This window comes from Thamnophis elegans, chromosome 14, assembly GCF_009769535.1.
Source record: "Thamnophis elegans isolate rThaEle1 chromosome 14, rThaEle1.pri, whole genome shotgun sequence".
Lineage (NCBI taxonomy): Eukaryota > Metazoa > Chordata > Lepidosauria > Squamata > Colubridae > Thamnophis > Thamnophis elegans.
Genome location: NC_045554.1, coordinates 26,954,552 through 26,970,646, shown reverse-complemented (window position 1 = coordinate 26,970,646; position 16,095 = coordinate 26,954,552). Strand labels below are relative to the sequence as shown.

The window sequence follows — 16,095 nt, the reverse complement described above, 5'->3', positions numbered from 1 at the left end:
AAATGCTTTTCTTTCTATTCTAATTTCTAATCATGTCACCCACCCACCTATGACTGCTTTGCTTAAGAGCCAAGGTGGCGCAGTGGTTAAATGCAGCACTGCAGGCTACTGCTAGATCAGCAGTTCAGCGGTTCAAATCTCACCGGCTCAGGGTTGACTCAGCCTTCCATCCTTCCGAGGTGGGTAAAATGAGGACCCAGATTGTTGGGGGCAATATGCTGACTCTCTGTAAACCGCTTAGAGAGGGCTGAAAGCCCTATGAAGCGGTATATAAGTCTACTGCTATTGCTATTGCTATTTGCTTAACAACTGTATAAAAGATGTTCCAAAGTGAGGGAGCCAGCACTGAGAAGGCTCTATTTCTAGGTCCCACCAGATCAGGGGTGGGTTTTCCCGGTTTGCACCGGTACACCAGAATGGGTTTGTGAACTTTAGCGTACCTTTTGGAATCTGTTCCAAAAGGAAAAAAAGGAAAGAAGGGGGAGAGATACACACAGGAAAGGAAGAGATACACACAAGAAAGGAAGGAAGGAAGGAATGGAGGGCGGGAGAATGAGAGAAAAAAAAGAGAGAGAAAGATAGAAAGAGAAAGAAAAAAGAAAAAAGGAAGTGGGAGAGAGAGAAGAAAGAAATAAAGAGGTGGAGAGACAAAAGGAAGGAAGGAAAGAAAGAAAGAGTGAGTGTGTGAGAGAGAGAAAGAAAGAAAAAGAAAGAGAACTTATGGCCACAATTGAGCCCAAAATTTTGGTTGCTAAGCAAGAGCATTGTTAAGTGAGTTTCACCACATTTTCCAAGTTGGCCATGCCCACCTGGTCACATGCCCACCAAGCCACACCCACCCAGTCACATGACCACTGAGCCACTCCCACAAAACAGGCCACACCTACAGAATAGGTTCTAAAATTTTTGAAACCCACCCCTGCACCAGATGTACTTCCTTGATAGTTGGAACCTGCAACATGCCCTACCTTCCTGCCTATGGCACCCCATAATTCACTTCTCCAAGTTCATGTTTGGCTAATATTTTTTAGGATAAGCAAAAATGTTACAGGTACAAGCGTTGACCTGAAAGTAAATGAACAGATTTTTCCTGTGTCCTGATTGGGTTACCCAAATAGCAGAGATGTCCAAAATGGGGTTACACTATCATAATTATGATCTCTATCCTCTTTATCTATTTCTTAGTTTTGGCTCTTTGAACCTCGACAATGCCACAATTCTGAAGTTGTTTTCAAGGCTCTCTACCATGCCTCTCCTGAAAATACTTGGGTAAGTGTGTGTAGATTGAGTTTCGCCCAGCCATCTGGGATCTGAATGATGCCTGGATTAAATTTCCATCTTCTGTAGTGGAGTTTGAGACCTAGAGAGACTCAAGTCCAGCAACATCTGGAGGACTACCAGCTTCCCATTGCATAAATTGAGATCTCATGTCCTGACTAAAATAGTCCTCTTCATTAACTCTCCTTTTTGAAAAAACCATTCTCTTGCTGGGGAAACTTGACCTCACATAAACCAACTGACCTATGTTTATTTGGGTTCTTCATGTATACAATTCTTTTCTAGTTTGAACAATAACCATCTCGACAGTCTCATGTGTTCCCACCTTGCAGAAGTTTTGAAGACCACATGTCAAATAGAAGAAATTGAGTAAGTCCACATTTTTCACTTGCACTTTTCACTGTTTTCCTTCACTCTGAGGGCATTTTCACACTGCTGTCAATTTATATCCCCTATAGATTACCTAGCACAGTTTGGAAATGCCTTCAGGTCTTCTTCCACTGGTCTCCAGTTGATTCCATTGACCATTGAGATGGATTGTTCTAATCAATGTATGCCCCCAGTTTAGGATGGTATAAGATCGCCTGCCTTGGGCCATGACTTCCAAGGTCCCTTCTAGCCCTATGATTCTATAATAAGGTGTGACCTTGGTAAAACAAAATAAGTAAATTCCTTCAATTGAACTGAACTCCAGCTGAATTTATAGAGTGGTACACATACCGGTAGTTTGTCTTGCTCCGGGATATTTTTCCAGTTTCCCACACTGAATTCATTCGTTCATTCATTCATTTTCTATAGCCACTTATCTCCCACAATGACTCTGGGCAGCTTACAATTCAAGAAATATATTACAATTAAAATACTAAAATATTTCTAAAAATAAAAAACCAATAAAAAACAAAAACATCCAGATTAAACATGCATAGGGGCAAAATACTTGGCAAGTTAGCAATACAACTAGGATACGAGACCCCAGGCTTGGGAGCATAGCCAGGCCTTTAAAGCTTTAGGGAAGGCTAACAGAGTTTGGGGCCATTCTGATCCCCCAAAGGAAGATGTTCTATGTAGTAGGGACCACTCAGCTTGCCTTCTAGTCTCCGGCAACCAACACTTTTTGGATGACAGGATCCGCAGCATGCCCAATTCTTTGGTTCAAATTGGATGGATAGAGACTCTTAGAAAAAAGCAGTCCCTCTGGAATTACCATAGTTGGACAACTATGAACAACCCAGAACCAACCCCTGGCAGTCTCCACCCAGTTTGTACGCTGGGTGTAGAAGATCAACCTGGTGCTGCCACTTGCTGGGACACCATCAAGGCTACTTGTCCTATAATTTTGAAAGTGAGCAGACAAAAGGAGGGCTCACTGTGACATTCACAATTACAGGGAAAGAAAAGAAAACCAGTGTGGGATAACAACTCCATATTGTGTAGCTGTTCTTTGAAAGAATAATGACAGCCGAAGGTGAAGAACACAAACAAAGAGTAGCCAACGGAAGTCATAAAACGCCATATTGGGTACTTTGAAACATAGATATTCCACCTGGGTTTGGGGGATCCTGAGATTCTACCAAAAATAGTCAGTCCCAACCCTGAACTATAACCAGATACATGAATGACACCAGTGACTTCTTTCTTTGACCCTTTGTGTTTGTGCATTTCCTTTTAAAGCTTAAGCCACAACAAGATTGATGATGCTGGCATGAAAGCGATAGCTATGGCCCTTCCAGGAATGAAGAATGTGAAGCTAATCAAGTAAGCCGCTTGCCCTTTTATTGGTCAAGTTGACACAATGATAGATTATTGATTTGAGTTATTGGTGGGGAGAGGGATTTCTGATCCACCATCTAATTGTCCTTCCCATGCTGTGAGAGAAGTGTCAATATCAATGGAATGGTTGAATCCAAGGAAGGAAAAATCATCCCCATAATTTAAGAGATGCATTTAGTGATCAAGTTAATATACAAGGTATAAGACAGAGTTTCCTGGGCCACTGCCTTCCTCAGATTGGTGATGGAACCCAACCTGTGGCAATCTATATATATAAAAGCCAAGTACCACTCACCCATCATGAAATCTCCAGAACCATAAAGCCTACAAACTTGAAATTTGGCAGGTATGATCCTGTTGACCTCTAGGTGCTCACTAAGAAAGGATTTTTCAAAATGACCATCAGATCATTAGTATTTCTTATATAGTAATTAACATGCTCTGATGCTAAGGAGTTCTACTCCCTTTCCCCCCCCCCCCCTGAAAAGAACTCTGTTCCAACTGCCAGTTGCATATATTAACATGCTCTGATGTTAAGGAGTTAGACATTCTACTCCCCCTCCCCACCTGAAAAGACCTGAAATTCCAACTGCCAGTTGCCTCACATTCCGTTACCTCATTCAAACTGGCAGACGTTCCACTCCTTCACTCAGGAGCGGTCTGGGGCTCCTTACAGTACTAAACGTCAGTACCTCACCAAAATGTCTATGCCTTCCACCTATGGAACTACTTCCAGACTCAAGGTGGCGGGAAAGATATTCCCTTTCAATCACCAACCACCACTGAGCCAAGGGATTGTGAACTGAATTTCTCCTGCATAGCCCGACCACATAGTTTTGTCGTGAAGCATGAGTATCCACCTAGTACTTATGTACAGCTTGCTAAGCTCCTGTTGATTCTCCCAAAGATACTTTTTTTGGACTTTCTTTGCTTTTCCTTGAAGACGTTTTGCTTCTGAAGAAGGTTCTTAGATGAGAAGGAGAAACAAAGAAAATCCAGTTGCTTTTTTTTAAAAGCACCTTTGGGACAACCATGACCTAGATAACTGAGAATCTCCATAGACTTTCCTCCTTTGATTGGTTGATGGTGCTCCATCACTGGAGGTTCTCAAGAAAAGATTGGATACCCCCTTGTCCAAAATGGAATAAAGGTTCCTCACTTGGGCAGGGGGCTGGACTAGAAGACCACCAAGGTCCCTTCCAGCACTATGATTCTGTGATTCCTCAGGTCACCTGCTTTGGCTGACTGCATAGTTACTGGAATAGCAAAACCAAAAATGAAAGTTTGCTCTGCTTGAAAGTTATCCAGAAACCCAAGGAAGGAGGATGTATCAAAACTTTGTTGCTGATAACCTTGATTTTGCTCCATTCCTTGGGACTGTCCATTTCATACTTACTTCCAGATTTTGTGCTAAGCATGCATCAGTTACTCTAATAAATCAGGTCATGTTTTCTGATTCAACTGAAAGCTATGGATCCTATCAACTTAAGTAATTGAGCAAATAATCCATAATTCATTGTCATGTCTCATGCTTTTATAATTTAAGAAAATAGTGCATTACCCGTAGCACTCAAGGATTGTTAACAAATTGAAATTTTTAATAGGACAAAAGAAAAAAAATGAAATAGATAACTATATTTGAATGCCTGCAATTAATTCCATTCCTATTTGGGACTTGTACATAACCATAGGATTTTCTATGGGTTGAAATCCTGTACCGGGACTTGTTGTAAGAAAGCTGGGCTATAGGGAGCCGGCGTGGTGAGGTGGTGGTTAGAACGCAGTATTGCAGCCTAACTTTGCTAACTGCCAGGAGTTTGATCTTCACGATCAAAGGTTGACTCAGTCTTTCATGAGGTTGGTAAAACGAGAAGCCAGACTGTTGGGGGCAATATGCTGACTCTGTAAACCACTTAGAGAGCACTGTAAAACAGTGCAGTATACAAGTCTAAGTGCTATTGTTAATGTTTACCATTCTAAAGACAGACACTTTCTACAGCCCTTCTTGAAACAGTGCTGACCACTAGGCCTGCAGAGCTTCTAAAGTTAATACACGCTATATCAGGGATGTCCCTCATGGCTAGCTGGGGAATTTTGGGAGTTGAGGTCCTGTGGTCTTAAAATTGTCAAGGCTGTATATATAGTTGCTGTATATAGTCACTAAGGGCCTATGAGTTTAATCCCTGGCAGACGACCTGAGCCTCCATAGAAAAACCCATGCTGGTTGGGGAATTCTGGAATTTGAAGTCCACCTATGTTCAAGCCGCCAAGGTTGAAAAACACTGTCCTAACTGACGTCTTTTCATCCTGCAAATTGTTTCTAGTTTTTCCTGCAACAGCATCACTTCGGCTGGAGGACAATGGATTGTAGAAGGTCTGATTGAGAGCGAGAGGCTGGAAATACTCAAGTAAATCACCCTTCGTTAATCTGGATTCACACTCCCACTCCCACCCTGCTTGTCTCTTTAAAGCATTCTTTTTCCCACTTATACTTAACAAAGTACAAACATTTCTTGACAACAGGATGTCTGTTGTATCTCTAAGAAGCTATTAATCATCGTTTCTCCAGTCCATGAGTGAGTGACAGCCTTACACTGTCCTTTAGTTTGGCCGGTGTTTATGCAGTTCTTAGCCCATCATTTTTATTCTGACACAACACAAGTCACAAGATATCAGAAGGAGCCTGCTAACACCTTTCCTTGTAATGCACAAAAGCTGATGGCTTTTAGTAACATGTGTTACTGGTAGTCCTCAAGTTACAATCACAATGAACCCCAGATTTTTGTTGCTCACTGAGATACTTGTTAAGTGAGTTTTGCTCCATTTTACGACCTTTCTTCCCACAGTTTTTAAGTGAATCACTTCAGTTGTTAAATTAGCAACATGGTTGTTAAGTGAATCTGCTTCCCCATTGATTTTGCTAGTCAGAACGTTGCAAAAGGGGATCGCGTGAGCCTGGGACACTGCAACCGTCATAAATATGAGTCCCTTGCCAGGCATCTGAATTTTGACCACATGACCATGTGGATGTTGCAACGGTCACAAGTGTGGAAAAACGGTCATAAGTCAATTTTTTTCAGTGCTGTTGTAACTTTGAACAGTCAAAGTTACAGTTTGTTCAACTTTGAACAAACTGTTGTAAGCAGGGGTGGGATTGAAAATTTTTAGCAACTGGTTCTCTGCCCAGTTGCTGGGTGGGCGTGGGCATGGGTATGGCCTCCTAGGCCTCCTACACGACCGCGGGTGAGGGTGTGTTTTTTCGACCTCCCCAGGCTCCGGATGCTTTTATCGAGCCTCCAGGAGGGCGAAAATGGCCTCCCCCAAGATCTGGAGACCAGAAATGGGCCCGTTTCGAGACCCGTTTTTCACCCTCCCCAGAGCCTCCGTGCGGGCCCTGAACTTACCTGGCATCCAAAACTGGCCGCATGGAGATTCCTGGGAGGGGAAGGTGGGTGGGGCGAGCCAGTCCTTGCAACTACTGGTTCAGCAAACCAGATGTTAAAATTAGCATCCAGTTCAACAAACTGATCTGATCCGGCTGAATCCCACCCTTGATTGTAAGATGGGGACTACTTATAGTTGGAAAAGGAGGTCTGTCCCCATTTTCCTGTCCTTCCGTAAGGCTGGTTCCGCCAGTTGGCCTGGGTGTCCATCAATGGGTGTAGCTATTAGAATGATTGCATCCTGCTTCCCCCCGCCCCCCGCCCATCTTTTAATTCATACTGCTGTACCTTCGCTATTTATTTTCATTGTTTCATTGTTTTATTATTGTTATATTTGCATTTTTAATAATGGTATGTTCTTCTCCTGTGGTAAGCCTCCCAGAGTAGCCCCCTCCTTTTGTAGCATGGCTGAATGTAGAGTTCCTTCATAGCAGATCAGGAAGAAGTGGTTAAGTGATGTTAATTCTTCTTTGAATCCATGAGAGTTCACACATCCACTCCCCTTCCTTCTCCTAGATTATCTGGGAACAGTATTGGAAATAAGACTTTGGGAAAACTGGCTCCAATTTTGCCTTACAAGAAGCATTTGAAAATCCTCCAGTAAGTACCCAGGATAAGAATATTGCATCTGTAAATCAGTTCCGCCTTGTACTACATTGGGAAGGAAACAAAGTTCTAACCAGTTATGGAGAACCAGTAGGGGAAATTTTGAGTAGTTTGGAGAACTGGCAAATACCACTTCTGGGTGGCTCTGCCCCAATCTATTCGCTGCCTCCCAGCAGATTGGCTGGGTCTTCTTCTGTTCCCCTGCACAAGAGAATGGTGCTGAAAAGCAGGTTAGTGGGGTGGGAATGGGGATTTTACACTATCCTTGCCTGGAGTGGGGTGGGGAGGGAATGGGGATTTTGCAGTATCCTTCCCCTGCCACGCCCACCAAGCCACACCCACCAAGCCATGCCAGACCCATAGAACCGGTAGTAAAAGGTTTTTAATCCCACCACTGGAAGGAAACACTTGAAACGATGTAGCACTCAAGGGGCAAAAGGTGTTAGTGGCATCAAATAAACCTTCTGTGGCTCCCTTGCTCTCTAACTCAGGCTTAACAGAGAGAAAAGAGAGAAAATTTGCTTTATCCTTGTCCTGCCAGGGGTCAGGACAGTGATCATTTGCCCAGGCAATTGGTTCTTTTGGATCCGCAGACAATAAGAACTAAATAAATGGATTTCAAGCCTTTCATTATAAGCTCAAGCCTAACATAAAAAGCATATTTACCAAGCAAGGTGACATCCAAATCTCTTACATGCTACCAGGAACTCCTTGTCCTGGTTTTGTATCACTGCTTTGGGCCCCTAATCAGTGTGGCAAATTTGCGAAAAGTATGCAATGCAATGCATTTTTCTTTTTCCCATGTAAATGTCCTCTGGTGTCTCTACAGCCTCTCTCGTTGTCAGTTGGATTCTGAAGGACTAGGCCACTTGGCGGGAATCTTGGCCAAGTGTCCACAGATGGAAGAAATCAAGTAAGTGACACAGGAGGCCCAGCCACCAAGAGTTTTGAAAACTTTTCCTCATTGTAAATGATGGAGAAAATTCTTCCCAAAGCATTGCAAGTAGTCCTCAATTGAGTGGCCATTTGGAACTCTGCCAGACCTGCTTTATGACCTAGATTTGACATTCTGGCAATTGTACTCCCCAGTGGTCATGTGACTGCCCTTCAGCCACTCAGCAACAGGGCTGTGTTTATGGCTGTTTATTTCCAGTTTCTGGCAAAACTGGACCATAACCAATTCAGAGGTTCTCTTAATGACCATAGCAATCACTTAACGACATCCACAAAAAGGTAAAATCGGGTCAGTCATATGACCAACCTGCTTTATGTCCATCACGCATTACAATGGTAATGGGCAAGCTCCATTACGGTTGTAACTTGAGGACTGCCTGTAACAAGCTCTGTTTGTCTGTTTTGCATGGAATTGTTGTATGATTCTCTTTCTTCGTCTTCGCAGCTTGTCAGAAAACAACATTGGAGATAAAGGTGTGATGTCCCTTATGACACCATGGCCACAATCTTCACAACTGAGGAAGATTGAGTAAGTTTTCCATTTCAGGCAAGGGAAGAATTAGTGGCAGGATACAATCTTCATTTTAAGTCGTAATGATTTAATGAGTTAAATGGTTTAATAATTTGATTGGTTTGGATTCAGTGTAACAGACAGGGACAAGTTAGTTGTGATTTCCAAGTGAAGCGTTGTGCCTTAATGGACTGCGTGAACCCAGCTCATTGTAGTTTGCTCAACAAACCATGACTATACATGGTTAAACTGTGGTCAAGCCATGCAGGCTTGACACTAACATTATCCATATTATAGGGAGCATAAATCAATGTGGCTTAAGAAGACTATGGTAGCAGACTACCACAGCTTCAGCCTCAGGATGTATAATTTTAATAGGCTGTTTTATTGCAGTGATTTGGACCTACCCCAACTATTGGCTCTAATTCTTGGCCCCACCAGTTAGGAAGGATTCAGACAAACTGGGTTGAGATATAGAGAAAGACAGAGAAGATAAGGATAGAGTGGAAACCATGTCCTCAAATTTTTGACCTGAAGACAGATAGAATATCATTCTTTAGCTTCATTTGTTGTGTGGATGGGTGTTTGTGTGTATATATGTGTGTGTGTTGAGTGAGTTTTGGTTTCTGACAGCTGCCTGAATGAATCCCTGAGCAATTTTCTTGGCAATATTTTTTTCAGAAATGGTTTTTCATTGCCTTCTTCCTAGGGCTGAGAGATAGTGCCTGGCCCAAGGTCATTCAGCTGGTTTTGTGCCTAAAATAGGACTAAAACTCATAGGCCCCCAGTGTTCAATTTGTTGTGCATTTAACCACATTACCAAATTGGCTCTCTTTGTTAGTGAAATGTCCTAAAGGTGCTTTTTCAAAAGGCAACTGCACTTTCCTTGAAAGCCAAGTTCTTCAGAACTGAAGAAACCTCTTGGGTGAGAAGTGAAACATTTTCAAGAGAAAAACCCTAAGAAAATCAGTTTCCTTTTGAAAAAGCACCTTTGGATCAACTATAACCTGGAGGATTAAGACTCTCCATAGACAGTGAACTGTGTTAATCACAGACACTCAAACAGTGTGCTAAACTTTGGTTAAAACTTGTTTTTTTTCCCTCTGTGTGTTTTAATGAGGTGATTAGGACCAACTCTGTTAATCTGTCTGTTAAGTATCAGAGAATATAGCTCATGATTCAATATATCAGGTCAATCCAAGGAAAAAAACCAGTTCAGTAAGCAAATGAAGTACGCACTATGTAAACATCGGCACAAAATACAGATACTGATCCTTTTCTCCTTTTTTAAAATTTTAGACTAAAGGCCTGTCATATTAGCGATTGTGCTTCCAAAACACTAATTATCGGACTCAGCTGCTGTCCTTCCCTTGAAGAGATCGGGTGAGATTGCATCATCATCATCATCATTATTATTATTGCACAGTTAATCTTTGGTGAGATTCACAGCCTTTGGGGCTGATTGGTAGCTCAACAGCTCAAGTCCTAACCAAGGACCTAGGAACTGTTAAGGTAACGTCGGAGGATATAAGCTGTTCCAAGTAGGTTGGTTTTTTGTAGAATCAGAATGTTCAAGTCTGATAAATTTAAAATTTCCAAATAGCGAAGTAGGAGAGCAGCTGACGATGGTCCATGTGCCCACAGAGAGGGCTCTGCGTGCCATCTCCAGCACATGTGCCATAGGTTCACCATCACGGTTATAGTTCAACTTTCTGAGCAATTTCTATCTCTGGCCACTTTCAATTGTTGTGTCAGGTTTCCTAAAAATGCCCTAATTGATTCACGAGTATCAAGCCAGGTTTCAATACAAAACTAGTCATTTATTAGGAGCACCATTAGGCAAGGCCTTTTCATAGTCAGGTCTAAGCTTTGTTTCAGTTATAGCTGAACTTTAAACCTCTTCCTTCCCTCCCCTCAGTCTGTGTCATAAATCACATTCCCCAATGAGTTGCACCCCCTCCCAAGCCTGCTGAGGTAATCTGAGACCCACCTTTCGCCAAAAGTAGGCATGGAATGCTCTCCCCCCCCTTCTCTTGCTATGGCAACATTAGGAGTTGACATGGTGCTTGTCAGAATTTCACATTCTTGCTTGTTACTTCAAAGAAACCAGAAACAGTCATCAAACAACATCCTTGTTACTGAATACGTACAATTATTCAAAGAGACCCCGTTTCTTGTTCTCACCAAGATGGACAGATGCTATGGGAGAGAGGCAGTTGCTTAGACAAATAAGCTCCATATCATGGAGGACTTTATAGGTAATAACCAGCACCTTGAATCATACCCAGAAGCAAAGAGCAGAGAGCCTCCTGGTTGTTGTTATTGATATTACAGCAGAGGGATGCCTAGGAATTCTTACCTTGGTGCCTTCTTGGATAAGAATCTTTCTCATATCCGAACGTGCTCTTTTTAGCTTGTCTTGGAATGAACTGGGTGATGAAACTGCCAAAGAACTCGCCATGGTTCTCCCTGGGATGATAAGGGTGAAGATTCTGGAGTGAGTACCTTAAGAACTTGAAGTTGCTTTGATTTTGTCAGGAAGGGGAATTTGATGTGATCAGTCATTTCTCTTCTGTTCTTCTTTTCTCTTTCTCTAGTCTGGACAAAAACTCTATCACAGTTTACGGTGCTTCCATGTTAGCGAGGCAGCTTTTTCGATGTCCTGGAATCCAGACAATACGGTGAGTTTTCTTGGAGTAGTAGTAAGAACTCCTCTAAACAAAATTGGATTAATAGGCAGAGTTATCAACTTTCAACCTTTTGAAGACCTTCTTAATCCTTCTGTTGTATATATAGTTTGCATGGTCCTGTAGCCCAGCTGAAGTCCGGCCAAGAATGTGAGGCGGAGACCCAATTTTGTTAGTTGAAATTCAGTAAAGTCCTTTTGGGTGCCCACCAGATGTGTGGACTTCAAGCCCCTCCTAAATTCTCCAGTCAGGGCAGCTATTGTTGAGAATCCTGAATGTTCTCAACCCAAACATCTAAAAGACTGAGGTTAAACAAGGGTGGTTTGAATGGTGATGATTAGGGATAGTGTATCCAAGATGGATCCGAAAAGTAACAACCAAAATAGTTCTTTTTTTTTCCCAAGCAAAGTCCTCCCCCCCCCCCCCCGTTACATACTTAAAACTTCTTTATAAACAAAGTGTTGTCCTGGTTTCCCCCTCTTTACATCTTCTAATTATATATAGTACATTTTACATCGTTTTTTCCTTTTCAGTCATCTTACCTTCATTCCATAATCTCCCGCTTAATTTTAATCTCTTCATTTGTTTGCCTCTCCAAATTAATCACATTTAACATATTATTTCCATGTACTGTTAATAACATACAGTTTATCCTCAAATTTAATTTTGAATATTAAACATTTCATTTGATCAGTTATCCACAAATAGTAATTTTAATCTATTTCCCCCACATTGTGTTAAACCTTTGGCTATATTCACTAAATTTCATTCTGCTCTATCAACAAATCCTTCTCTTTCTTTCCTCCTTTTAACCATTTTCTCTTAGTCTCTCAGGAACTTCATTTCTCTTATGGTCTATTCTCCCCGTCTGTTTACTTGGCTTTTTCTTTTTCTTGATCTTAAATTTTTTATATTTTTTCTTTCGAATTCTTTTTCTCCTTTTTAATTCTATTGTTCTAGTACCGTAATGGCAAATCTATGGCAAGGGTGCCAGAGGTGGCACGTAGATCCCTCTCTGTGGGCACGCACTCAGTCGCCAGCTGCTCTTCTGGTTTATGGTGCACATATACCTTTTCTTGGCCGTTTGGGGGGCATTTTCCGAGCCATTTTTAGGCCATTTTAAGGCCAAAAACGGCCTGAAAATCGCTTGAAAACAGCCCGGAAAATGGCTAAACCCCGTTCCGGCACTCCAGTTCGATGCCAAAAAGATTCACCATCACTGTTCTAGTACCTGCTCTGTCTGGTTCTTATATGCATCCCACATGAAAAGAGGAAGATCTTTGATCCCATTACATGCCCGCCATCTTGGTTTTTTAGGCCACCCTTGGTAGCATCTAATAAGTCAAAAAGCTTCTGGTTGGCCATACATATTGGTTTGGTTTGGTTTGGTTTATTAGATTTATATGCCGCCCTTTTCCCAAGGACTCAGGGCAGCGTACAACATTAAAAAGACACATATTACAAAAGTTAAAAAGAATTAAATAGAATATCCCAAACAAACAAGAATTAAAAATGACATTTTAAAGAAAATTCAATAAAAATTAACAATGATCAATAATTTATTTTATTCTGTTCAGGCCAGGCTGGCTTGCTGGAAAAGCCAACTTTTTAGGGCGTATTAGAAGGACCGGAGGTCGGGGATTATGCAAAGCTCTGGGGGCAGCTCATTTCAGAGGGAAGGTGCTCCCACAGAGAAGGCTCTCCCCGTGGGGGTCGCTAGCTGACACTGTCTGGCCGACGACACTTTGAGGAAGCCAACCCTGTGGGATCGCACTGGCGGCTACTGGTGGGAGTAGGTGGTCTCGCAGGTATAGCAATAGCAATAGCAGTTAGACTTATATACCGCTTCATAGGGCTTTCAGCCCTCTCTAAGCGGTTTACAGAGTCAGCATATTGCCCGCACAGTCTGGGTCCTCAGCCATGAGGTATCCTGGGCCTAAGCCATGGAGCGCTTTAAAGGTCATAATTAGTACCTTGAATCGCACCCGGAAGACAACCGGCAACCAGTGCAGGCCGCCTAAAAGGGGTGTAACATGGGAGGACCTAGGTACCCCCATGATAACCCGTGCAGCCGCATTCTGGACCAGTTGAAGCTTCCGGGTGCTCTTCAAGGGCAGCCCCATGTAGAGAGCGTTACAGTAGTCCAGGCGAGAACTGGAACTGAGTTGCCACAGGAATCACAAATGCTGAGCCGTTGTTTGTTCTATCTGTGATTTGTTGAGCAACCTATGGATTGGGCCCCTCTATCATTATAATAAGCCACCTTTAGCAGATTCTTACAATGGTCATTTCAAAACCTGCAATAATAAACTATGAACAAATGCCGGCAGCAGAATCGGAAAGGATCTGGGGTTGCTGTCATGTCTGCACTCTGACTGATGGACTAGAGTTCTCAGATTTGGTAAAATGCAGGTAGAGTATTCCTCCACTTAAAATGGTTAACTTGGTCATCATTTCAGTTTAAAATGGCTGTGAAAAAAGTGACTTATGACCATTGTTGATACTTACGACCACAGCAGCCTCCCCATGATCACATCATCAACATTTGAATGCTTGGCAACTGATTCACATTTATGACGGTCGCAGTGTCCCAGGGTCACATGATCCCCTTTCACGACCTTCTGACAAGCGGAGTCAGTGAGGAAGCGAAATTCACTTAACAACCATGCGACTAACAACTGCAGTGATTCACTTAATAGCTGTGGCAGAAGAGGTCATAAAATGGGGCAAACCTCACTTAACAAAAGTCCTGCTTAGCAAGATAAATTTGGGGCTCACTTGTGGTCCTAAGTTGAGAACTCTCAATAATAATAATAATAATAATAATAATAATATCATCATCATCATCATCATCATCATCATCATCATCATCATCAATACCAGGTGATAGCAGGGTCGCCGAGAAGGAACCTGAAAAAATCGCAAGATACCAGGACTTAAAAATCGAAATTCAACGACTATGGCACAAACCAGCAGTGATAATTCCAGTGGTAATTGGCACACTGGGTGCTATTCCAAAAGCACTGGAATTACATTTAAAACAGTTAAAAATTGACAAAATCACCATCAGTCAAATGCAAAAAGCCGCACTGCTTGGATCTGCACGCATATTATGAAAATACGTTACGACGTCCTAGGCCCCTGGGTGGGGCCCGACTAGTAACCAATGCCAAATCCGGCGAAACAACTGGCCGCTGTGATACAATTGTATAGTAGTAGTAGTAGTAGTAGTAGTAGTAGTAGTAGTAGTAGTAGTAGTAGTAATAGTAGTAATATACCTAGCAGTTCGAAAACATGTAAAAAATGCAAGTAGAAAAATAGGAACCACTTTTGGTGGGAAGGTAACAGCGTTCTGTGCACCTTCGGCGTTGAGTCATGCCAGCCACATGATCACGAAGACATCTTCAGACAGCGCTGGCTCTTTAGCTTTGAAAGGGAGATGAGCACCACCCCACAGGTGTGTGAGGGGAACATTTACCTTTACATAGGTCTTTGCCTTGTTCAGCTGCCTCTTTGCGATGCAAGAAAAATTCCAAATATGCACCCAAGTCAGGGGCTAAAATAGTTATTTCTTGCATTTTGTGGATATGATACATATGCGGCATGATAGCCGTATTCCAGTATTTGGGAGGCTGCCACAAAGAAGAGGGGGGTCAACTTATTTTCCAAGCTCCAGAAGGCAAGACAAGAAGCAATAGATGGAAACTAATCAATCCTTAGTAAAACCACACCTGGAATATTGGATCCAGATTTGGTCACCACACAAGATGATGAGGCTTTGGAAAAAGTGCAGAGAAGAGTAATTAAGATGATTAAAGGCCTGAAGTTTAAAACATATAAGAACAGTTGCAGGAACTGGGTACGGCCAATCTAGAAAAAAGAAAGAACGGGGGGGGGGGATGATAGCAGTCTTGCAGCATTTGAGGAGCTGCCACGAAAAAGAGGAGGGGGGGGTCAACTGATTTTCCAAAGAAATAGAAGGCAGGACAAGAAACAATGGATGGACACTAAACAAGCAGAGAAGCAACGTGGAATTTAAGGAGAAACTTCCTAACAGTGAGAATAATTAACCAGCGGAGCAAATTCCCTTCAGAAGTCGTAGGTGCTTCATCACTGGAGGCTTTCAAGAAGGGACTGGAGAGCCACTTGTCTGAAATGGTATAGGGTCTCCTGCTTGAGCAGAAAGTTGGACTAGAAGACCTCCAAAGTCCCTTCCAACTTTATTCTGATTGGACAAACAGAGCTTTAAAGCAGGGTCTTTGCTTTGCTGCAAATGATAAGCTGGCAGTAGTGAGTACCATACTTCAGGTGCCTAAAATTGTCCCTTTGTCTTTCCAGGCTATGGAACAATTCAATCCCCAGGGACGTCGAGCAGCAGCTGGCCAATCAAGAGCCACGATTACATTTCGCCCTCCTTTGAGATGGGAAAAACGGACCCAAACTTGTAAATTCCATGGAGATTTGTTACTGTCCAAAGTCTTTTGGGCACAAGAATAAGGAGGAATGTTTCTTGGATCTCCTTAGAAAAGTCTTTTTCCAGCCCATGAGTGAGACTCTATCAAATCATCCTTAGCTCTACTGGTGTTAAAGTACCCTTTTCTGCTTTATTTCAATGCCATCCTCGAGATAACGACCAATCCAGGAGGCTGTGTTGCTGCTTTGTTTGGAGATACACCAGCGAACTATAGGGCTTCGGAACAGAGGCTTTGGAATGGGGATTTTGGGCCCCACTCAGCCTATCCTGTAAAATAGGATATTTTGGCTTCTTGAAATATCTTTGCTTGCACAGAGTACCAGAGGAGGTACGCTAATTTTGCACTAACACACTCGGAATCCTTTCCAGAAA

The 16,095-nt window shown here is 42.5% G+C and overlaps 1 protein-coding gene across 1 annotated transcript in view; it reads left to right on the top strand.

Annotated features, from left to right (window-relative positions):
* Positions 1-16,095, top strand: part of NLRC5 (NLR family CARD domain containing 5) — an 87,180-nt gene that overhangs the window by 70,785 nt on the left and 300 nt on the right. Inside the window, exons 35-45 of the mRNA XM_032230239.1 lie at positions 1,186-1,269; positions 1,564-1,647; positions 2,950-3,033; positions 5,373-5,456; positions 7,008-7,091; positions 7,927-8,010; positions 8,497-8,580; positions 9,862-9,945; positions 10,976-11,059; positions 11,160-11,243; positions 15,588-16,095. The exon at positions 15,588-16,095 is cut by the window's right edge and continues 300 nt beyond it. Coding sequence (XP_032086130.1) covers positions 1,186-1,269; positions 1,564-1,647; positions 2,950-3,033; positions 5,373-5,456; positions 7,008-7,091; positions 7,927-8,010; positions 8,497-8,580; positions 9,862-9,945; positions 10,976-11,059; positions 11,160-11,243; positions 15,588-15,669 — 922 coding nt within the window. The 3' untranslated portion in view covers positions 15,670-16,095. The remainder of the gene's footprint in view (positions 1-1,185; positions 1,270-1,563; positions 1,648-2,949; positions 3,034-5,372; positions 5,457-7,007; positions 7,092-7,926; positions 8,011-8,496; positions 8,581-9,861; positions 9,946-10,975; positions 11,060-11,159; positions 11,244-15,587) is intronic.